This window comes from Thalia democratica, chromosome 4, assembly GCF_965202585.1.
Source record: "Thalia democratica chromosome 4, ktThaDemo2.hap1.1, whole genome shotgun sequence".
NCBI lineage: Eukaryota > Metazoa > Chordata > Thaliacea > Salpida > Salpidae > Thalia > Thalia democratica.
Genome location: NC_139168.1, coordinates 52,119,013 through 52,143,766, shown reverse-complemented (window position 1 = coordinate 52,143,766; position 24,754 = coordinate 52,119,013). Strand labels below are relative to the sequence as shown.

Sequence of the window (24,754 nt, the reverse complement as noted above, 5' to 3'; positions counted from 1 at the left end):
ATTGTAAGTAGTAAAAACAATTTTTATTTAGTAAGTTTACATTTGTGCAAGTATAAGTAATTTTAATGAAATTTATAGTATTTTTAAATTGTTTAATTTGTGATATATAATTATTTTTTGAAACAGTTACTTCGAACTTATTTTACTTAATGAATTTATTTGAATTATATTACTTTTAAAAAGATCTTTTAGTAGATAATTACAAAAGTTTTATCTTAGGGGATTTTTTGAGAAAAAAATTTGCGCACCCCCTGACCAATATACCACGCTACGCCACTGGTGTATAAATACAGTAAAAAACACTTAAAAATATGCCCGGTTTAAACTGATATTTAAATTTAATTAACCAACTTTTTGATAATGACCTTTTATATTAGATAACAGTTAGCTTTTTTTAAACGTTGAACACTCTCTTAAAAAAAGCTATCTTTCGTACTTAGTAGAGCGAAGGATTTAGTGGCTAAACGCGAAGCCAATACATGTAATGTAATCAAGCTAAAATTATGTTATATTTGATGTGTATTTAACCACAATTTTAATCTAAATATTTATATTTTATTTATTCTTCAATAAAATTAAAACTATTTATCACAAAAGAATAAAATTAAAATATTTAATCACTCTTATTTTACAATATAAAGTGATGACACAGTACAATAGTTTATATTGATTACTCTATTGTAAAATAAAATCAATTAAATATTTCAGTTTACAACAGATTTATTAATTCTTACTATGTATTTATGTAGCTTGTTTAAACTTTAATCTTTTCAGATTAAACAAAATATACTTAAAACATTGATTTTTAGCCTAAAATTATGGTTTGAAAAACATCAAATATAATATTGTTTCAGCTTGATATTGGTGCAACATCATCCTAAGTAATTACCGAAGTTTGATTTGACGCCAAAAATCTTTCAAATTTAATTTTTTTTTGTTAATTAATATTTTTTATTAAGATACACTTAAAGTAGCTTTATAAAATCCATTCAATGTTGTTATACAAGTTAAGACAGTTTTTTTTTTAATTTAATTTTATACAATAAATAGACCCAAAAACTTGTACTTAAAAACATAGAATAAATTCAAAAAAAATTCGAATATTTTTTTCAAGATCCTTTGGAAACCCAGTATTAATAAACCAATGAACAATGTATTCCTTAAAGTTTTATTAATAATTGAAAATGAGAAATAATAGGTTAGAATTTATACAATGCACTATTTTTAAAAATTGATACTTAGTTTTCTTTACTATTTTTAATATTATGTTAAATTTGTAGATTTATAAATGAAAAGTTGTTAAAAATATTTAAAATAAGTACACTATAAAGTAACTCAAATAATAATGGGAAAAGAAGATGAAGCAATACAAAAAAATATCAGAATGAGAATTTCTACTCTTAATGAAATATTGGACACTGAACAAAAATTTGTTGAAAAGCTAAAATTTATAGTAAATGTAAGTCATTTCATTACATATAATTAATAAATTTAGTTCCTTATTTTTACCATTAAAAACCAAATTAAGCAGACTTATTTTTACTTGTCTTTTTTAAATAACTAAATTATAAATAGCAAATACTTTACCATTAAGGTATAAAAGGTATTTACAATTTATATAATTTTAACTTATACTTTTAATTTATAAACTTTAATTTTTTATCAGTTTAAACATTTAGCTTTGATATTGGGGTAAGTTTAAAAAAAATTATAAATCAGTAAAATTTCAATTTCTAGAAAAAATGAAATTTTTTATATGTGTGTTAAGAACTTTTTATGTTTTTCAATTGTAATTGAAAATAAAAGATCTATACTATATAACAGGGTTTGTGCGCGTCAGGCTAAATCAGGCTAAGTCAGGCTAAATCAGTTTTTTTGAAAAAAGTTGGAAAACGTCAGGCTAAATCAGTTTTTTATTTAAAAATTTGAGAATCTCAGTTTTCTCTGTTCAAATGCTTGAAAATTTTTGATAAAAAAAAGTGGAGAAATCTTTTTAAGATCAAATTGAGATGTGAATTTATTTCTAAATGAAGATTTAGTTATTAAAGACAAAATCAGTCAGTATTTGTAAAAATAAATACTTAAAACCTTTTGTTGAATCTCTATAAAAATTTTAAGAATCTTCATTATTTTATTTTCAGTAGATTATATATGTCATAATTATGAAAATTCATAAAAAAAATACAGTTTAAACATTACAGTTTAGTTCCACAACTTAGCTGTTTGTCTGAATTTGTTTACATCAGCTATGTTTTTCAAAGCTTAGTCGGTTGAACTGTTTTAATTTCTAATTTAAAGGCTTTATACCAAATAATTTTTAGATTAAAACTCTTAGCAGTTTATTCATATATTTTAATGTTTGTTTAAAGTTATTAGAGATATTCACAACACTAAAACTTAGCTTTAAGATATAAGTACTAAGTTTTGTGGGAGTACAAATTTTAAGTAAAATACATTTTTCTTTTCAAGAAAAAAATGTTAAAGGTTTTTTTTTAATTGAAGTGTAAGCTTTTTATATCTGATATGTTATCAACAATCACTATTTATTTAGAGTTTAGGATTTATAATTATGTATCAATTTTAAGTATTAATCAAAATTCTATAATAAACACTTTTTACTTATTTTAATACTCGTTTAAGCGTTTCATTTTAAATTTTAATAAAATACAACAATGCACGTCGTTTTATTATAAATTTGCTGGTTATAATGTTTTTACTTAGTGCTTTATTAAATTAAACAATTGTGTTAAGTAATATATATAAAATTTTTACACTAGTAATTATATATAACACTTATTTTAAAACTTATCACTGAGTTTGTTATGTTAAGGGCATATGGGGTCAATCACCTTTTTCACAATTTAGTCTTATTTTATTGAGTTGTAACTAAGGTTTGAGTTGCCTTTTGCAGATTTTTAAAACTCAAAATATTTTTGAGGTAATGCTGATTGAAGTCGGAGACTACAATAGTACTAATCAAGACCCCCAATACATGAAATGACTTCTAAAGGGGATTTTCCTTACTTTAAAAAAATGTCAGGCTAAATTAGTCTTAGTCAGGCTAAATGAAAACAATTTTGCACACAAACCCTGATAAAATGAAGGAGTAAAATTTTAATACTGCTATATTTTTAGGATTTCAAATCACAATTGGACAATAGAGAAAAAGATGAAACTGATAGTATTGTGGCAAAAGGGACAGTAGAAACACTACTTTCCAATATAGATGAAATTTATGAGGTTTTAGTTTTATTATGAGTTACACCAACAATAAAAGTTTTTTTTTTTGATTTTAACCATTTGAATTTAGTACTCAATTTTTGTTATATTTGTTAAGCTAAAAGATTAGATAATTTTTATTTAAAGTTTGGTGATAATAGTATTTATTTATTATGCCTAAAGTAAGTTTTAAAGTGAATATTTTAAAATAAATGAAATGTATTTTAGTAGTAATTTACTATAATTTAGCAAAACTATTTAAGTCATTACTATTCTACTAATCTGTCAAAAACTACAGAAAAGCACAGAATATAAAACAAGGAATACATAATAGTTTACTTAATTTGTTTAGTTGGACTTTTATTATGTGTTTTTATAAGTTATAACTTAAAGTACTGATAAACATATTGATAAAACTGAAATACTTTCATACAAAATTATAAATTTGTTTATTTATAAGTTTTAAATTCATTTTAGCAAGTGAAGAAATTAATATAATCAAAGCAGAGTATTTTTGAGTAAAAATATATAAGATATTACTTAGTACTTGTGCTCTATATTAGAAAAGAAGAAGATGAGTTTAGACCTTAGTTAAATTTAAAACTCAAGTATTTATAAAATGAATTTTAGCTATGGAAACTAGTGAACAACCAAATCCAAGATTTGAACTCTTTCAAAATTAGATTTGGATCCGCCCAAATCCTAAATTTCAAATTAAGGCTTGGACTCGAATCCAGCTAAATCCAGATTTCAAAATAAGATTTGGATTTGGATCCGGCCAAATCTGAAATTTTGGATTTGGTAGACCACTTTAAACTTTTTGAATTCAATTCAATTGTTTGTCAAAAGTTAAATGAAACGCAAAACATTTTAATGATTTCATGCTTGAGTTGATAAAAGCAGTGCTTTTTTACACTTATAAAAGCCTTCTCAACTTTGATTTACAGTTTTACACACAGTATGAAAACTATGATAAATTATTTTTGTTTATTATAAAATTAAGTACATAGTTAAGGCGTTTATTTCAGCTTTTTGGATAACCGCTCTTACTTAAACATCATATGTTTAATTTGTTCAAACAACATTTTGGCTTTTTTCTTACAAGAATATAAAAATAAATATACAAATTTTTTTCATTTTTAATGTACAATTTTGGTTTATTTTTGTCTTTATGTTGTATGTCTTTCTGTATAAGTGGCCTAGGTTTTGATGCCTGGGTCCTTCGTATGACAATAAACTTACAATAATAATAATAATAATACTTGTAGGTGATTTAATTTATTTAATTTTAGTAAGGTTTTCTTCAGGTCCCCTCAGTTCAGTGAAATATTATCTGCATAGCTCAGGCCTAACCAGGATTTTTTTTTTTAAATCTCTATTAAGGTTATCTTGAAAACTTATGACATATATTTTATGGATTAACTTATGGAGTTTTTAGTAGGGAGGTCTAGTTTACAAAGACAATGTAATTATTTAAAGTATCCTTTGTTTGATTAATACGGTTTTCAGTCTCAACTTATATGTTATTGATTATTTATTCAATTGTGTCATAAATGACTTGTGACAAGGGTTGCAGGACTTATATATTTTATTTTACTTTTTTTCTAAATTTAAAAAAATGTATAATGTTATTGTGTCTTTTTTGGAGAGCCTGTTAGTTAAAATAAAAATTTCAGTTATAATAAGAGTGTTTTTTTTTGAGATTTTTCATTTAAAGGTCAATTATTTATACAAAGAAAAAAAATCCAACTTGAATATTTAACATTTAAGCAGATGCTTGCATACTTTTAGCTATATACTTTAATATTGATTTTTTTTTTCATATTTAATTGATAATTTTAATTTATAACATATATGTTGTAACTTCAAACATTTTAATATTTTATTTTCAAAACAATTTTCTAAAGACTAAAACTATAGATATAAAGAAAAAAAAAGAGTTAATGATAGAATTTCAATTTATTTTAAATAAATTTATATTTTTTATTTGATGTTTTAATTTTTAAAGTGAAAGATTTTTATAAAAACAAAATCTTAAAATAAATAAAAATATATCATTTTCTTTAGCAATAAGTAGAGACCTTTAATTGTTATTTATCTTTAAATCATGTATTTCTACCACTCATTGATTGAAAGAAAATTAATTTTTAGTGCAAACATCGTGTTTGGCATAGTACACTCGCCAAAACATTTGTAATTACATTCAGAATATGCTTAGTAATTGGAATATTACCTTGGATCATGTTCACGTTTTTTTGCGAGACAATGCAAGAAACATCTAAAAGCACAAACAGAACGCCTTGCTTCTTGTTCAAGATGTGGATACAAGGTGGAACTCAACATATTTTTGCTAGAGAGATTGAAAAAGCTAAAATCAGGTGTCTGGTACTATGTGGCTAACTCTAAAAACAATCAAGATTCGATTTTTACACATGGTTATGTATATTATTCTTCTGCTCGAACCTTTTTTTTTTGTAACAAAGGAGTGTAGTAAAAACAATGCATTGCTCTCAAGCGGATCCTGCATGCAAAATCACTGACTAAGTTTGTTAGCAGTAATGAAAATTCAGAAGAACTATCAAATGTTTGTAAAACTTTAGCTAAAAATATAAGAGAGGCTTGCAAAAGAAGGTTGTATACTAGGGGTGGGCAGCGTTTTCAATTGGGGAGGATCCATAAATTTTTAGTTTTGGGTAGGCCGGAGCATTTCAAATAAGTTATTTACCAGATCCAGTATCCGGATAATCCCTTTTGAAATCCGGATCCCCGGCAGGATCCTAATTTAAAAACATTATCAGGATCTGATTGAATACTAATTTTAAATCAATATCCAGATCCGGTTGGATTCTAACTTAAGAATTTGGCCGGAATCTAATTTTATAGACAAAGTTGATCACTTTTTTGAATACTTCTAATTCAAAAAAGTTTCTCAAACCTGACAACTTAAGATGTAGATTGAGACATGTCAGATGTTTATGTAATGTCTACAAATATAAATAATTAACATGGTAGTTGACAAAAGTTGGTGTGTGAAATATCATATTTAAACAAACAATTAGTTTTGGATAATTTTTTGTAATATTGAACTTTGTGAGCCAGACATTTCTCTTGCAGGCCGGTCATTTTCATCTGCGGGCCGGATTCCATTGTACTTCAAAAAACTGTTGGGGCTGGTCATTTTAACTTTGTGGGCCGTACATTGCCCACCCCTATTCTATACCAATAAAAACAACTTAAACATGAATGACAACAAACTACTATTAGTCACAACAGCTGTTGATCCACAATATCCACTTTTGGTTTCCCTTCTTACCTCAAAAATAATGTTAAAGAGCACCTAAAATTTAATTTTATAAGTATATCTCTTTTGAAGCTGATCAAAAAGGTGATTCTCCTATATTGCCACCAGATAAACCACAACCCTCTGTAAATTTTGATCCGAAGAAGTTTTCAATTTATTATTCTTTGTATTAATAGAATCAAACACAGCTACACAGGTGGACAAGCAACAGGGTTCTATTGATGAAGAAAATGAAGCAGTTAAAAAAGGGATTTGTTGCTACAGAGAATTTGAATGCAGAAATCGAGGAGGATAAAGTCTTAAACTGATGGAACTTAAGAAAACATAATACCCACATATTGCCAGCTTTGCAAGGAAATATCTCGCTGCACTATGATCTTCTGTGTATTCTAAAAGATTATTTTCTGAAGATGGTAATTTGTACAAAGAAAAGGGTAATTGATTACTTCCAAAGATAGGCGAAAAGCTTTATTTCTCCACCACAACCAAAAAAAAAAGAATAGTCTTTTGTAGCATAACTATTTCATAAAAAAGACAGTTTTTTGCATTTGTAATTCTTTTTATATTTTTAAACAGTTGCTAAGGTTAATTTATATTTCTTTTTTTGTAATGTTATAAGTGTAATCCTGACTGGAATTTGAAAACATTTTATTAAAATTGTAATTTGTTTTGTTTTTTTTACCTTTACTATAGTTGGCATTATGTTTCAATTTATTATGGCTCCATGTTATTTTCAATTGCACTTTTTTTAATAAATATGAACACTTGCAAAAGTTTAATTCGTTTATGGTCACAATAGAAACTAACTCTTAATTTTAATATAAAATGTTTTAACATTGTTTGTGATTCATTTTCTGCTTAAAATATGCTTTAAGCATTTATTAAAGTTGATGATTTATTTATTTTGCATAACAAAAATACAAGTTAATTTTTAATGTTGCTTGCATAGATATCAAAATATTGAAACTAAGTTCTTGTGTATGTAACTTGATTTTTTTTCAGCGAGACATTCGTTTCTTTGTTTGCTTATTAAGTATTCTTAAATAAAAATGTATTTATTTATTAACATAATAAAAATTTTGTTCAAACTTAATTTACTAAATAAGTAATAATATAATAAATATTTATTAATTATAAACTTGTACTGATTTACATTACGAGCAGGTTAAGTTTTTAGGACTCCAATATTAAAATATTTGGATTCGGCCGAATCCTAATTTGAAAAGAAGATTCGGATCCGGCCGAATTCAAAATTTTTGGAATCGGTAGGTCACTTATGGAAACTAAAAAAATGTAACTAAAGTTTTTAATTTATAAACAACATTTTAAGTACTTAATATTTAAAAAATCTATTTTGAAAGGTTATCAATGAAAGTTCAATCATAGTGGTTATTTTAGCTAAAACTAATAGTAAAAGCAGTTAAAAGTAGTATTACTCTATAAGAGTGTTCAAATTGCCTTAGTTTTTAATGGTATAAAGCCAATGAAAGAACCTGCGGCATGCAAACAAGCAAATTTGGTAGTGAAAAAAAGTTTTGAAATTTATAATATATATTTTCTAGAGTTAAGTATATTTAAAAAAAGGATCTTATTTATAATTTATGGGAAGTTTGAAACTTACACTTGATATTTCGGGTCTTTTATTTCATGTTAAAATTACAACTGCGGCCCTAAATTATTTATATTTTTGAAATTGGCCGCCAGGGAGCACCAAATGTTCCTTGTTCTAGTACTTAGTGTTAGCCATCTAAGAGTTTTAAGTGTTTAGTATGGTAAATTAAAGTATGAAGCTGCAACTTTATACTGAATAATTTATTTTTTTGTTGTTGTGGAAAGTCATTCTTGAGCCAATTTTTAAAACACTAAAAAATAAGTATCAAATTTATTTTTGATTTTTAATTATTAAAAAACACTAAAAATGAATAGAATATAAGCCATATAATTTCTTTATTTTTTATGTCTTTACATTTTAATGAGTGTTGTTTGTTTAGTGAGGTTTTCAAAGATTGTATTAAAAGTTGATTAAATAGCTTTTTTAACAAATTATTTGATGATATACTTAAATATTCTTTTTCATTCCATTTTAAGTAATAAAAGCAACAAATTTATTTAATTTTTTAGTTCAGTTTGTAAAAATTGCAATAAAAAACTAAAGCATGTTCATAAAATTTCGTTTGTTTAAAATGTTATAGCATTGTAAGTACATTTTAAATACAAACTGACAAAAAAACATATTAAACCAATATCGACTTGTTATTTTAACAAATTAAATAGTTAGTTAATAAAGGGCCATTCCGAAACACTAACATACCTTAATTTGGTCCGCAGACCATAGATTAGACATACTTGGTCTAAACAATAATAAGTAAATAAATAATTAGTTTGCTCTTTATTGTATGTTTTAAAAGTACAAAATGTCTACTAATTTTATGTTTTTTAAATTTATGCATTCTTAGATTAATACCAAGAGTAAACAACAAGCATAAAAGAACAAGGCAACTATGGAAATGTCATGATCTTCTTTTGTATACTTTTGATAGTCATACTAATAAAAAATATTTATCATCAAATTATAAAATTTAAGTAATAAATTGGTCTGCTTGATTTTGTTCGCTATAAACAAACGTTCTTTGTAGACTTAATTTTTTATTAAAGTAAAATCTTTAGAGATTTGCCCAAAATTATTCTCAATACACAAATATATGTATAGATTTTTAAAACTATTTTTCGACGAAAAATATCCATAACAAATAATTTTGCTAATAAAATATTTTTGCCATTTGTTACTAGGTGTAAAATATGTTTTTGAATTAAATTATTAATATCTGCCAATAGTGATTTAAAACATTTTTTTTATTAAACTTAACCTTGAAAAAAACCAATTCATGATTAGAAAATAAACACATGGAATCTTGTGAAAGTATCTGAAATGTATTTTTTTTCAAGTTAAAAGTAATTAAAATATATAATAAATTTTTCTATTTAAAAATATTATAGTAAGAATATTCAAAAGTAAAAACAAACTTATGAAAAGTACTCAATTATTTAAAACTGACGACGTTTCTTTTTACTTAAGCAGCTTGTTTCTATAAATTTCTGTAAAAGTGTATGTATTTCAAAGAAAAAAAAAGAAGATAAACGTGTGTTTTTGATATTTTATAAATTTTAATGTATTTCTTCTATTCTTGATAAAACATGATCATTAAAAAATGTTAGATTAGTTATAGTAGAAGGGGTTGGCAGGTCGTAAAAGGAACGATTTTAATGTGATTTTAATTACTAATACGATAAATGTAAGTCTACAAATTTCAATTGTTAATCTTACTTGATAAGTTAAATGCTTATTTTGATATTTTGAAATTTATTTTTTGAATATAAACTTATTTTTTACTAATATTCTTCAACATAAAAATATAGGCAATAGGTTATCTTTTACAAACAACACTAAATTTAAAAAATATTATTTTAAGAACAAAATTATATCAAATTATTTGAAACAAAATTTTATGCTGTTTGCTGACCCATGTAGTAAAATGAATACTTGTTTCTTTACTATAGTTGATCTGTGAATATTAGATAAAATAGATTTTACATGGTTAATATTCTTTTTACTTAAAAAAAAGTTAATTACACACAGTTATTTTTTCTTAGTCATTTTAATATAATTTTGTTTTTAACCACAATCTAATTAACAGTTCAATAGTTATTTTGTGAAGTATACAATACTTGTGAGTATACAATACTAAGTTAAGTAGATTTTACAAAGCACAACAAAATTACAACTTGAGTTTATTCTTAAGAAATTAAAAAATCGGAAAAACTAAATTCTTAACTATGAAGTTTCTACTTGTCTGGAAACCTAGAGTGTACTCATATATCGCTCCCAACTCTATATTTAGTAAAGTTTAGCAACTACAGGTTAAAAACTATAAGTTTTCTCTTAAGTAACACATTTGAAATTACACAAAGTCTAAAGATGGGAACGGGTCAGAATAGCACAGCGTCACTTTAGCACGAAGTGACACTTAAGCACAGAGCTTCACTGTAGTGTGGAGTGTCATTTTAGCACTGTGTGTCACAAAAGTATAACCTTTTGTTTACTTATATAACTTGTACTTATGTGTTCAAAATTCTAAAAAATAATATGCAAAATGTTATACATGAATTTAAAGGTTTAAATGTGTTACAAGTTTAAGCTAAACTAAAACTATGTGTTTAAATTTTACCACTATTTATTTTAAAACAATCCTAAACTTATTACTAATACGATAAAAGTAAGCTTGAAAATTTCAATTGTTTATCTTACTTAATAAGTTTAATGCTTATTTTGATATTTTGAATTTTATTTTTTGAATATAGACTTATTTTTATTGACCTAGTACAGGGTTTCCAAAAAATCTGGAATTTTGAAGAAATATCACTTAAAAACCTTGAATAAAACAAATTTTACATAGTAGTAAAATTTTAGTTTGACACTTAAAATCTACCATTTAAATAGAATTTTTTTTGTCAGAATCAAAAATTTTATTTATTAAAAAAACACGTTTAAAGTAGCTTTAAAGTATCTATTCAATGTTGTTATACTAATTAGCACAGTTTCAACCTTAAACTTAGCTTTAAATAAAAAATAGACCCAAAAACTTGTACTTTTAAAAACCTGGAAGAAATTCAGAAAACCTAGAAGAAATTTCTAAAAAAAATTTGGCAACCCTGCCTAGTAATATAATCAAGCTATAGTTTTCTTAAAACGTTTTTGATAAGCTTAAATACAGTTTAAATTAATTTTAAAAAGCTTAAATTTTGAGCGTAAATTGTAAATAAAGTGTGTAAATTAGAACTATTATTAAATATCAATAAACAATACACCTTAGTTTTTAAAAGCTCTGATATTTTCCAGATAATAGTCACTTGCTATAAACTGACTGTTTAAAACTTAAGTTAAAAACTTTGTAATATGAGATAAAAAAAAATATGTTTAATATTAAGCTATGTGCAAAAATTACACTGCATGCTAAAGTGTGTTTAAAAGTATCACTGTGTGCAAAAGTGACGCTAGATTGAAACTGTGCAAAAAGAACTTTCCTTGCTAAAGTGTTGCTGTGCTATTTTGACACGTACCTTTCAGGGTAGTATTTGATAATTTAGCATAGGTTTATGTTTAAAAAGTTTTATCCCTTTTATAAGGTTGCAACACACCTGGCTAGTTTAAATAATTTTCTGAAAAACACAGGCAATTTTCTTCTTATAACTGAAATGAGGGTTAGTAGTCTAATATGCACGAATATGTTTTGCACAAAAAAGCTCGAATATGCACGAAGAGTCACTTTTTCATTAAGTGCACGAAGACACTTATGCAAGGAGTCAATTTTGCACGAGGGTTCACTTTTGCAAGAAGAATCAGTTTTGCATGAAAATACTTTTGTACAAGTTGAAAAAAGTTTTAGTGTTTTTTTTTACTTTAATTAAAATTTTTTTTATTATTATTATCACTATTACCCCTAACCCTTACCCTCGGTTGGTAATTTTTTCTTTTTTTCCTGTTTTTTTATAATTTATTCTTTTATATATTTTTTTATTTTCTAGTTTTTCTATGATTGTTAATTTTTACAAGCTTTTTTTAATTGTTTTGCTATCTTTTTTATCCTTAACCCTTACTCGGTCGGTAATTTTTTTAAATTTATATTTATTTATATATTTTCTAATTTTTTTTTGTTATTCAATTTTTTGTTATTTATTTTTACAATCACTGTTACCCCTTAACCTTGGCCGGTAAATTATTTTTTTTGTTGTTTTTACTTTTTTTGTTTACTTTTTTTTGCTTTTTTTACTCTCCTGTAAAAATAGCCCTTCAATCAAAAATGTCCCTTCGTGTAAAAGAGTCTCTTTGTGCATATTTGGCCTTTCGTGCAAAAGTGTCTTAGTGGGTATTTGACCCGTTCCCTAAATGAGAGACTCAGTTTTCGTTATTGTCTTAATTCTAAATTAATTTGTTGTTCTATAGTTTGGCTTTGGTTACTTTGCTGGTTTCAACTTTTTGTCATGCAAAATGTACTTTTTTTTATTACAGTTAAAATTTTTATTTCAGTGCTGAAATGAAGTATGCTGATGGTAAAATAATCATACCGAAATTTGAAATTTAAGTATGAATTTAATGTCAAGTTAATTCTAAATATTGGTCATTAATGCAAATATTTTCGTAATTAATATGTTTGTAAACCTATGGTACTCATAAAATGCGGCGAAGGCGCCAAGTTTTTTACAAGGTTTTTTGTTAAGCTCAAACTGACACCAGGGTATTTTTTTTTTGCCCTAAAGAGTGGCAGCCCTGATTATAAAATTATTATAAAGGCTTTTGGTGTTTAAGCCCCTAATGATAAATTTTTTTATTTAAGATTTGTTTTTTGTAGAGTTTGCTTTGAATTGTTTTAAAATTTCCAACTTGAGTTTTAAACTTAAATTGATCATAAGTTAACTTATCTATAATTTTAAATAAAATTAAGAAAACAAACAATTATTTTTGTTGTTGTAAAGTTACTAAATAAATCTAGTACTAAAAAATTTAAAGAACAAAACAAAGTTGGTTAGATTATTATTGATTTGAAAAATCGATTGCTTTTTCTTATTTTGATTTTTAAAGTTTTTGTCTATAATGCTTTTTAGATTACTAGTTCATTTAATTGGGTTTCACAAGTCAGGCTGATACCATAAGTTTAAAAAACGTTTGTTTTTGCTTTAGTTTTTTAAATGAGTTAAAAATATTACAACATTGTATGTTCTAACAGCTAAGTCAAATAATTTTTCTAAAATTTGAAAAATTTTCTTCCAGACAATTTTATTTGTTTAACATACACCAAACTATTTTTAACCTAATGTGATTATAAAAGAAAAACTGTATTTTTATTTGTTTAATTTTTAATCTAAATTAGTTATTTTTGCTTTCAGTTTAACCAGAAACTTTTGATGAACTTAGAAAGCAATATTTCTAAAGAGAAAGGTTACAATAGTTGTATTGGGGAAACATTTCTGAAATTTGTGAGTGTTTTATCCAGTTACATTGTATTACATTGTAGTCTTATTAAAGTAATTTCTTAATTTGGTATTGTTAGATTTTAAAAGTTATTAATTGTTTCTAAGTACTCGAAAAAAAAACTAGTTTGAATAATCTTAGGTTTAAATAAACAAAGAGTTTTAAAGAACAAATAAGGGCATAGGGGAAGGAAAGAACATTGTTTTTTACAAAATTTAGCATTGATTCTTATAATAAACTATAAGTCAGTGTTTATAGAATACTAAAATATTTTGAGGTATAGATATTTTATTGAAAAGTTTCCAATACAATCATATGGAGGGCAATTTTTTGATAGACAGTTTCTTGAATTTAATAGATTACTTAAAATGAATCTTCTTCAGTTTTTAAGCTAGAAATCTCAAAGTTTTAGATACATTCCTCAAGTAATTTAAAAGACTTCAATATTGTAATTTTAAAGTAAAAAAAAAAAAAATAAACAAAAAAAACATTGATGGTTTTTTTTAATTAATTTAAAAAAAATAAAAAACCAAAAATTAATTCATGCATTTAAGAAAATATTAGTTATTTACAGTAAAAAAAAAAAAAAAGTTGGTTAGAAAATGAAGGATAAGATAAATTTTTAGTAAAATAGTCTTTTTTTATCGTTTTCAGTTTGCGCCTTATATTGGAACCTATTGAGCTCACCGACTTTGTTCGCTTATATCTCAAAAGTCTTTGAATTTTGTTAAGAACTTCTGATAACAAAGACAAACTTCTACAAAATTAGGTCAACTTGTAAAAAACAAGTTAGATCCCCTTTCCCTTAAGTTAATAACTTATAGCTTCTATCTTCAAGTTTAAGGTTGATTTAGTTTTACTTGAACAAAGTTGGTTTTTTTGTAATTCTGAAATCAAATAAACACATAGATCGAATTTTAAGTTTAGTATTTCAAATACCAGAAATTTTAAAATAAAATATTTTTTACAAGTATTTAATTTGTTATGATAATTTCATTTCTGAAAATATATTGACTTTAAAGAAAGTTGATCTAAGCATAAATAAAACAATTATATTTACAAATAAAAGCTGTTAAGGACATAGCGGGGGTGTCCACCTTAATTTTTACAACTTGATTTCATTTTGTAATATCTAATCTGAGCTATATGACATTTTTAACAGCTTAACAAAATTTAAAGTGACTTTCAAGATATAAGCGGTTAAATTTGGTGACCTCAATAAATTCCTAATGGAAGGCGCAAACTAAAAACGCGAAAAAGGTCTATTTCACTAAAAATGTATTTCCTTTTTCATTTTTTAAGCAATCTTGTTCAAATTTTCTCACTATGTCCTTTACTAATATTTAAATTGATTTAATGCAGGATTTTTATTTTATTTTGAATATAGAAATTTTATAAAAAAACACCTATTTTTATTATTTTTTATCTAAAACTTGATTAAAAAAAAACCCAACAGTTAAAGTCTTTTAAAATATAAAAGGAATTGTAAGCATTGCGCCTGCTTCGCACTGCTTTTGTGAAGAGAAGAGAAATCTTTTTTTCTTCGAGAAGCAGACTGCATAAAAATAGACGTCGCAAGAAGGGCGTGGGCACTTTTATTATACATTCAGCGAAAGGGCATTCGGCATAGGTTTTTTATTATACACTTAGTGAAGTGACATTCTTATTTCGCAGTCAGCGAGGGCTTTTAGTTTTGACTCACTTAACGAATACATTCGGCATAAGGCCGTATTAGGCGTTTGTTATCACTTAGAGAGGGCTTTGTTAGATTACACTTTAAGCGAAGAGGCTTGTTTTTCATATAGCCAGTCCGCTAAAACGTTAGATCGAGAGATTGAGTTTCAACCCGAAACGATTACCGGCGTTAGAAACCAGCTCGAGACGTCTTGTAGTAGTTAGCCCAGTGATTTGTTGTGGTAATTTAGTTCCTGAGCTTTTGTCCTGCACGAGTGTGAGTGTCTCTTTTTTGTATCGTAGTATTAGTTTTCTTGTGTAAAATAAACTTTGTGTTAGCAATTCTCTATCTAACAGCTTAATTTAACTAACTAAGTTTACAAATATCTAAGTTAGAATATAGTAAGTTAACGGTAGATTACGAAAGTAGCATTTGTTAAGTATTTTTTTAATTTTTAATTGACTACGGTAAGTGGTCATTATTACACTAAGTCGAGCCTCGACTAGCTATACCTCGTTTCCAGTTCGCACTACTGAGCTCATCCTCGGTTAAGTGCGGTGAAAAATCAACAGATCGCATTACTGAGTTCCAACTTGGTTAATTGCATAAGAATTCGCACCAATTCGCATTACTGAGCGTTGACTTGGTTAATTGCGGAGAATTCTTATCTGTTTGCATTTCTGAGTTCTATCTCGGCTAATTGCAATTGATTTCTTCACGGAAATTCCGCGGTTAGCTTTTTCCTGGAAGAATGAGTTCCAAAAATAAGAACCCCAAGGCCATGTCAACAACCCACATCTCTGACATGGTCAAGAAGCACACAAAGCGTGCACACTCGGCCGATAAAGCGTCAAGCTTTAAGAGGCGAGACCAACAAAGTAACTCCGAGCTGTTAGCAGATTCTCACGCAGCTACAACCAAACCTTCAACTGTAGAAACCGTACCTACTAAAGAAGAATTAAACAATAGTGAAAACAGAGAAACAACAACAGAGAGTTATAGTGGCGTCCTTAACCGCCCGACTACTCCAACCTTTCAAAACACAAATGAATTTATAACGAAGACGATGACAGAGAAAAAACGAGAGATGCGCAAAACCTGTTTCCCAGAAGGCGGGTTACCATCCATGCCAATGGGAAGTGATTGTGGATCTATGTATCCAGCACCCGGCCACAACCAGGCCGATCACTATTTAGCGCCGGATAATGCTGACGAGTTCAATTTGAAACAACAAAACGAAGAGCTCAAAGCTCTTTTGAGCGATTGTCGGACAGCGTTAGCCAAAGTTACACAAGAAGGGGAAAGAACAAACATGGCTGACGCACGATACAACAGTTGTCAAAATAATTACGTTTCACCAGCGTTTGACGCTTTGAACATGAGGGAGGGCCAATGCTCGCAAGAGTACAGACCCTCTGTCAGAAAAATGACTAATTATGATTTTGACAAAATGGCGAATACGCGATGTAATAGAGGGCCAAATTATCTACCGACTTTCAGAAATTCCAACACTGAAGAAGAACGTCATGTGCAACAAGCACCTCCCACCAACCAACTCATACATCAAAATGAAACAACGATTATTAAAAATGAGCCGGTTAGGGATGAGCGGCGTATACAAGTGATGCCTGCCCCCGAAAACATCAACACTAGAGACAGTCGGTACCCGGGACAGTCTAAATTTTGCGACTACCGTGAACCGGTCTACAACAATTTTAACGATAATTCGTATATGAATGTTAGCGATAACGATCTCGAACGTAAGTTCCATCGGTTTAGTAAAATTACTAACCCTCGTCAAACCCTGAATTATTTCATAGGAGAGTTTGAACGGTTGAACGTCACAAACGATAGAACTAAATATAATATCATAGTCGGAAAATGGGTTCCTGACGAAGTATCTCAATACTACGGCTTGACCAACCCTGAAGATCGTAATTTTCAGACGTTCAAGGAGTTTTGCGAGAAACGTGATAATTTACTAACACCCATTCTCAGCAAACCTCCAGTTCACACGAGCAAAACACCTTTCAGTGTTTACCTAACCGAGGCTACTGAATGGGCATATGCTAAAGAAGATGATCGTGTAAAATTTTTCCTATACTATCATGCACCCGTCTCTCTAAAAAGCAGGATTGAAGAGTACTTCTTAGAGGACCTGTCACAATTCAAACGTCGTGTACAATCCATCTGGTCTCGCCAGGATGACGACTACTACGCACGGAATCAACAAGTAAATTATGATAGGTCAAGAAGAAACCAAAACCAACGGTTTAGTAAGCGTCGGAACAGCGGGAGAGATGATTTCCCTGACCAAAATTACATAGATGATGGTAACTACGGTCAGAGTTTCGACAATCGAAACCAAGATCGTGGTAACAATGGGAACTACACCCAAAACTCCAATAACCGAAACCGGTACCACGGAAACGGTAACAATAACAGACGAAATTACAACGCTCGAAACCAGAATTACGGCAACAATAGTAACTATGGCCGTAACGCCAATGGCAGAGACCGGAATTACAACAACGACTCCGGTAACGAACGTGATTATAACAACAGAAGGAACTCCAATGACGATTACAATGACCATCGTGATGTCACTCATTCAAATGAGCCTCCTTCCAGGCCGAATAGTGTAAACAATTACCCACGACAGGGAAACTCCCTCCCACCCTCGCAGTAACGCGAGGCTCAGGGGGTGGGGTTAAAAAGTCTCGTGTTAGATTCGCCGAAGATACCCCAAAAGCCTGTAATATAGGTTATGGCCGATCTGACATATTTGATTCTGTACATACTTCACGAGAGGGAAATTCCCCTAATTCAAATGTATATATCCCGGGAACACATGTTGATAGAGACCCAGAGAGGGAACGCAAACATTATACAAAAAGCAAAAATTCCGTTCCTTCACAGGATGTAGATAGTGGCGATCATCAACGCAAAATTGGGATTACCGTCGATAAGACGCCAAACATAATTCCTGTTGTACATAAAGAAATGAGTACGCCTGGTTGCTCGAAGAACTATCAAGAAACCAGTCAGGTTAAAAATTATAACTTACATGATGACGCTACGATAAATAAAGCGTTACATTCAAATGTCCATGATGAGGACAAAGCCGAGCCAAATTGCTCGAAGAACCATTCGGAAAATGATACTCCGAATGAGTTTCCCCTTCATAATGTTCCTAGGGAAGAAACATTGATTTTTCATTCAAATGTCCATGATGAGGACAAAGCCGAGCCAGATTGCTTGAAGAACCATTCGGAAAGTGATACTCCGAATGAGTTTCCCCTTCATAATGTTTCTAGGGAAGAAACATTGATTTTTCATTCTAATGTCCATGATGAGGACAAAGCCGAGCCAAATTGCTCGAAGAACCATTCGGAAAATGATACTCCGAATGAGTTTCCCCTTCATAATGTTTCTGAGGAAGAACCATTGATTTTTCATTCAAATGTCCATGATGAGGACAAATCCGAGCCAAGTTGCTCGAAGAACCATTCGGAAAATGATACTCCGAATGAGTTTCCCCTTCATAGTGTTTCTGAGGAAGAAACATTGATTTTTCATTCAAATGTCCATGATGAGGACAAATCCGAGCCAAGTTGCTCGAAGAACCATTCGGAAAATGATACTCCGAATGAGTTTCCCCTTCATAGTGTTTCTGAGGAAGAAACATTGATTTTTTATTCAAATGTCCATGATGAGGACAAATCCGAGCCAAATTGCTCGAAGAACCATTCGGAAAATGATACTCCGAATGAGTTTTCCCTTCATAACGTTTCTGAGGAAGAAACATCGATTTTTCATTCGAATGTCCATTGTGAAGACAATAAGATCCAAATCTGCTCGACGAGTCCCCAAACATCCCTAGAAAAGGTGGAGGAACCTCCCAGAAGAACAGGAGATAAGACAAGTCCTCTTGAACCACCGGAACCTGAACCTCCACCTGAACAACTTTGAGTAACTTGACGGTTGGAAAAACGAATAACCGTCACCTCAAGCCGCAACTTTCATTATGCGACTGTTTCTCAAAATAAACCTCGAGAGAAACCTCGACTTCGAACGATTTCTATGGTTAATAATTTGAAAAATTTTTTTTTCATTATTAAAACCATATTTTAATGCATAATTTTCGTACTATGCATTAAACGTTAAATTCTCTGACATCTACAATTACGATTTTTTTTGATAATACAATAATACTTCCAACCGAACTGAAGTTGAATTTTGTTATCTTAAAACACTGCATTTCAACTAAATTATACAAGTATTGTTGTAGATCGAAAATTACGAATTTACACAGTAAAAATCGAATCGACTAGTTGAAAACGCAGTCGAGCATTAGATTGCAAGCTAGCAATATAATACCTGATGAACTAAACAGTATTTAAGTTGTTTATTGCCATGATGGCCACCGAACCATTAGTACGATTAATATCTCATGCCAGCACTACTATTATAATCTACTGGCGTTCTGTATATGAAATAATTTCACAACGTTCTGTCTGCATACAAAAAATTACCAAATCGAAGCTAACAGGCATATGTAAACGAAGGCAAATGTTTTTTTTCATTTGTAAACAGTTTAATTACGTCTTTTGACATCTTTTAATGGCAAACACAGTGTATTTGAAACACAAATGTTTCCTTAAGTGATATAAAAAAAGTTTCGAGTTTTAGCCGATTTCGGTTAAACCGTAAAAACCGTAAAACGAAATTTGTTTAACTACTAGATTTAGTTACATTACTTTTAAAACAAATTTCATTTCGCAGCAAATGCATTACAACAACTACTGAATTACAAACTAAAAGCTCGAACGTTATTTTGCGAATACTTCTTATGGAAAATTTTAGCAAATTCAAAGCTGAACATCGTGTTTGTTAAATATTACCACTCATAAATTTGGAATGTAACTTTTGCAGACGGTTTTTCAGTAAAAACTAATGTTTAAAAGTTTATTTTACAAACACAGCGATAAAATTTTTCAAAGGGAGTCCAAAATTGAAACGTTTTACAATTTTTTGAAAATCAGAATAAGTGATAAAGAAATTCAACTTTTCAGCACCAATAAAAAATAAATGCAGCTGCATTTATCTCGAACCGCTGAAGCTTAGTCTTAAAATCAAAACTTTAACTCCATGGGAAGTCGTAAAAAAAGAAATTTCGTTTCATTATTCCATTCGTTTTCTTTATTTGTTACTTAAACTTCTAAACGACTAGAATAACTTTGACGATTGAATAAATTTTCGAACAAGTAAAAAACATTAGAATCACATTAGTGAAAGTTTCGAAACTAATCATCATTAGTTAATTACCGCACACGTTGCTAACGATAACAAATTTAGCAAATAGTAAAAATAATAGTTGTTGATATTCATAAACAAACCAGTACTTAAAAGTTCTAGTAATGAATAACAACTAAACCTTAATTGAATGGCGTACAACGTTAAAAGTGCATCTAACTGTAACTAAGGTAATGTTGATCGCATAGTTATGCCGAGAAATTTAAGTACAAATGAAATAAACTACAAACTATTGAACTTTAGCATAAACTAAAAACCTAATAACTCAACAAGAAGCATCAAGATTCACTAACTTTCTTCATGTTTACAAAACAGGTCAAAAGTTTAGTGACTTCCAAACTTACTTGGTTTTTTTCGATAATTAAATTAGTGGTTTAGGTTTCTTCAAAAGTTTTTTTGATTAATAGTGAACTCTTCACTCAAACTCAATGACGATAAAGAATTTAGAAACTAGCAATAAGAAACTACTAAGTTCAACTTTTGGCCTTTTAAGTTCTTTCGAGTAAATTTGTTTTTATACATTTTTATTGCTCGCATACAAAGCGCCAAAAGTTTATAGATACTGCTTGAATACAAGACGCAATGGGAGTTCACTTAGTCGTTATTCTCTTGTGCACTCACTTGTAAAATTTTTCTTTTGCAAATTGAACAATGCATTTCACTTTTTAAATTCATTCACAATGGCAGCATCCAAAGGTAATAAGAAAGCAGTAAAGAACGTCCCAGCTGACGGTAAGAAGAAGCGCAGGGCTCGTCGCAAGGAAAGCTCCAGCATCTACGTGTACAAAGTACTCAAGCAAGTACACCCCGATACTGGAATTTCGAGCAAGGCCATGAGCATCATGAACTCTTTCGTCAACGACATCTTCGAGCGCATTGCCGCTGAAGCTTCACGTTTGGCTCACTACAACAAGCGTTCAACCATCAGCAGTCGCGAGATTCAAACTGCTGTTCGTCTGTTGTTGCCCGGTGAGTTGGCTAAACACGCCGTATCTGAAGGTACCAAAGCAGTCACCAAGTACACCAGCGTGAAGTAATCCAGAAGAAAGGAAAAAGACATTGACAATTAAACGCACGCGAATAAAGCGCAATCTTTTTGTTTTTTTTGATTAACTCTTAATTCCTTATAGCACTACGTTTTATAAAACTTTTAGATAAATTTTTCTAGATATAGACAATTTAAAAAAGTAAATTTTGTTAGTATTAATCATTTCACTTTAATGTATTAGTGCTTAAACTTTTTAGATAAATTTTTCTGAAGCTATAAACATTTTAAAAAAGTAAATGTTGTTAGTATTAATCATTTCACCTTAATGTATTAGTGCTTAAACTTTTTAGATAAATTTTTCTGAAGCTATAAACATTTTAAAAAAGTAAATGTTGTTAGTATTAATCATTTCACCTTAATGTATTAGTGCTTTAACTTTTTAGATAAATTTTCTAATGTCTTATAAACAATTAAAAATAAATAAATGTTGTTAGCACTAATCACTTCACTCTAAAGTATAGTGCCTTTAACAAATTTGATTTTTTTCAAAAACAAAAACGTGCGTTTCCTTGTTAATTGTCGTACTGTCCATGTTTTGAGAGATACAATTTCTAAAATTTAACATCTAGATGCTTTTTTCAAAGTAATTCTACTTGTGTACACTATATCAGTATTCAAGTTTTTTCAGGTTAAGATTTTCGAAATAATCAATGATATCTGTTATTGTAAATTGTACCACTCATGTGTGTTTTAGAATTTTGTTTAGATATTAAAAACGTGATTTAAGGGTTTCTTAAAAAGTTTAGAACGATTTTCAAATGATGTTGTCTAGCTGTTATGTTTTGTTAGATCCTGCAAACTTTACCTTAGTTTAAATTTAAAGATTCTTTATACCAACCATTGATGTAAGTTGACGCTACTTTTACGTTAAACTCTACCCATTTTCAAATCGTTACCATTACAATGGTTTGTAAACTATTTTCTGTATTTGTGAATTTGTTTGTGGACCTGTAAATTAATGGGTTATAATACCCTTGCATGCTTAGTTTTCTCTTTTCACTTTTTTGCGTTAGTATTATCAAGGCTCAGGGGTAATTGACCACACAAATCCATGGCATTTCAGAAAGGAGGGCCCTGTCCTGTTTTCTTTTAAAAAAAAATAAAAAAATTAAAATTTAGAGGGGAGCAGGTGGCGGTGTAAGCATTGCGCCTGCTTCGCACTGCTTTTGTGAAGAGAAGAGAAATCTTTTTTTCTTCGAGAAGCAGACTGCATAAAAATAGACGTCGCAAGAAGGGCGTGGGCACTTTTATTATACATTCAGCGAAGGGGCATTCGGCATAGGTTTTTGATTATACACTTAGTGAAGAGACATTCTTATTTCGCAGTCAGCGAGGGCTTTTAGTTTTGACTCACTTAACGAATACATTCGGCATAAGGCCGTATTAGGCGTTTGTTATCACTTAGAGAGGGCTTTGTTTGATTACACTTTAAGCGAAGAGGCTTGTTTTTCATATAGCCAGTCCGCTAAAACGTTAGATCGAGAGATTGAGTTTCAACCCGAAACGATTACCGGCGTTAGAAACCAGCTCGAGACGTCTTGTAGTAGTTAGCCCAGTGATTTGTTGTGGTAATTTAGTTCCTGAGCTTTTGTCCTGCACGAGTGTGAGTGTCTCTTTTTTGTATCGTAGTATTAGTTTTCTTGTGTAAAATAAACTTTGTGTTAGCAATTCTCTATCTAACAGTTTAATTTAACTAACTAAGTTTACAAATATCTAAGTTAGAATATAGTAAGTTAACGGTAGATTACGAAAGTAGCATTTGTTAAGTATTTTTTTAATTTTTAATTGACTACGGTAAGTGGTCATTATTACACTAAGTCGAGCCTCGACTAGCTATACCTCGTTTCCAGTTCGCACTACTGAGCTCATCCTCGGTTAAGTGCGGTGAAAAATCAACAGATCGCATTACTGAGTTCCAACTTGGTTAATTGCATAAGAATTCGCACCAATTCGCATTACTGAGCGTTGACTTGGTTAATTGCGGAGAATTCTTATCTGTTTGCATTTCTGAGTTCTATCTCGGCTAATTGCAATTGATTTCTTCACGGAAATTCCGCGGTTAGCTTTTTCCTGGAAGAATGAGTTCCAAAAATAAGAACCCCAAGGCCATGTCAACAACCCACATCTCTGACATGGTCAAGAAGCACACAAAGCGTGCACACTCGGCCGATAAAGCGTCAAGCTTTAAGAGGCGAGACCAACAAAGTAACTCCGAGCTGTTAGCAGATTCTCACGCAGCTACAACCAAACCTTCAACTGTAGAAACCGTACCTACTAAAGAAGAATTAAACAAAGATGAAAACAGAGAAACAACAGCGGAGAGTTATAGAATGTTTCCTAAAAATTTGAGGTCTGTTGCTCAAAAAATGAAGGAGGAGATAGGTTTTTAGTGAATTTTTAAACTTCCGAGAAAATTGATCTTAAAAAGTTTGCGGTCCATACGTTTATATTGGAAACTTGAAAAAACGTCCATATCTCAAAAACTAATTAAAATTTTTATATTCTACAGTAACAGATTTGTAGTTTATACTTTAAGCTTTCATATAAGAGCCAATGTTATTTTTTGTAAAAAAAAATTTGGACTCCCCCTTCCCCTATGCCCGTAATGGTTTAACTTATGATTTAAAAAAAATTATAAACATTAAAACTTTTGAAATTTATTTTAGCAAAAGCATATTGTATATAAGAGTTTTCATTATATTCATATGTCAAGTTATTAAGAGCTGTTTATAAATAAAACATTTTGCATAACCACTAATTAAATTAAATATAGGAAAAAGAATTTAAAATTTATTCTCCGTACTGTTCTAATCTAAGCCGAGCACAAAAGAAGTTGAATGAACTAACTGAAAATTATGAGTTTGATGGTTTTGTACTTGTAAGTATACATTATTGTCTTAAAAATATACTTTCATAAAGGTTTATAAGCTATAAAATCAAATTTAAAAGTTTTTTAATTATTGTAGTAATTCTTTTTGTTTGTTTTTTAATTGGTAGTGTTTTTATTAGGGCATAAATACAGCATACTAAATACTAAATTAATTATTTGAAAATTAGATATAATGTATATGGAATCAAAAAAAAAAGAACTCCTTAGTAGTATAAATATGTAATATATGTGTAAAATATATATATAAAGAAAGAGTGTGGAAGAAAATGTGAATAAAT

The 24,754-nt window shown here is 29.1% G+C and overlaps 1 protein-coding gene across 6 annotated transcripts in view; it reads left to right on the top strand.

The window, feature by feature from the left end:
• The first annotated feature begins 1,288 nt into the window (after positions 1–1,288).
• The window catches only part of LOC145835067 (phosphatidylinositol 3,4,5-trisphosphate-dependent Rac exchanger 2 protein-like), a 75,252-nt gene continuing 51,786 nt past the window's right edge, over positions 1,289–24,754 (top strand). For 5 of the 6 annotated variants that reach the window (XM_082942611.1, XM_082942608.1, XM_082942609.1 and 2 more), the window contains exons 1-4: positions 1,289–1,459; positions 3,136–3,240; positions 13,463–13,552; positions 24,360–24,464. In XM_082942611.1, the coding sequence (XP_082798737.1) occupies positions 1,346–1,459; positions 3,136–3,240; positions 13,463–13,552; positions 24,360–24,464 (414 nt within the window). In that variant the 5' untranslated portion in view covers positions 1,289–1,345. The remainder of the gene's footprint in view (positions 1,460–3,135; positions 3,241–13,462; positions 13,553–24,359; positions 24,465–24,754) is intronic. The other variant, XM_082942612.1, reaches the window with a different exon arrangement.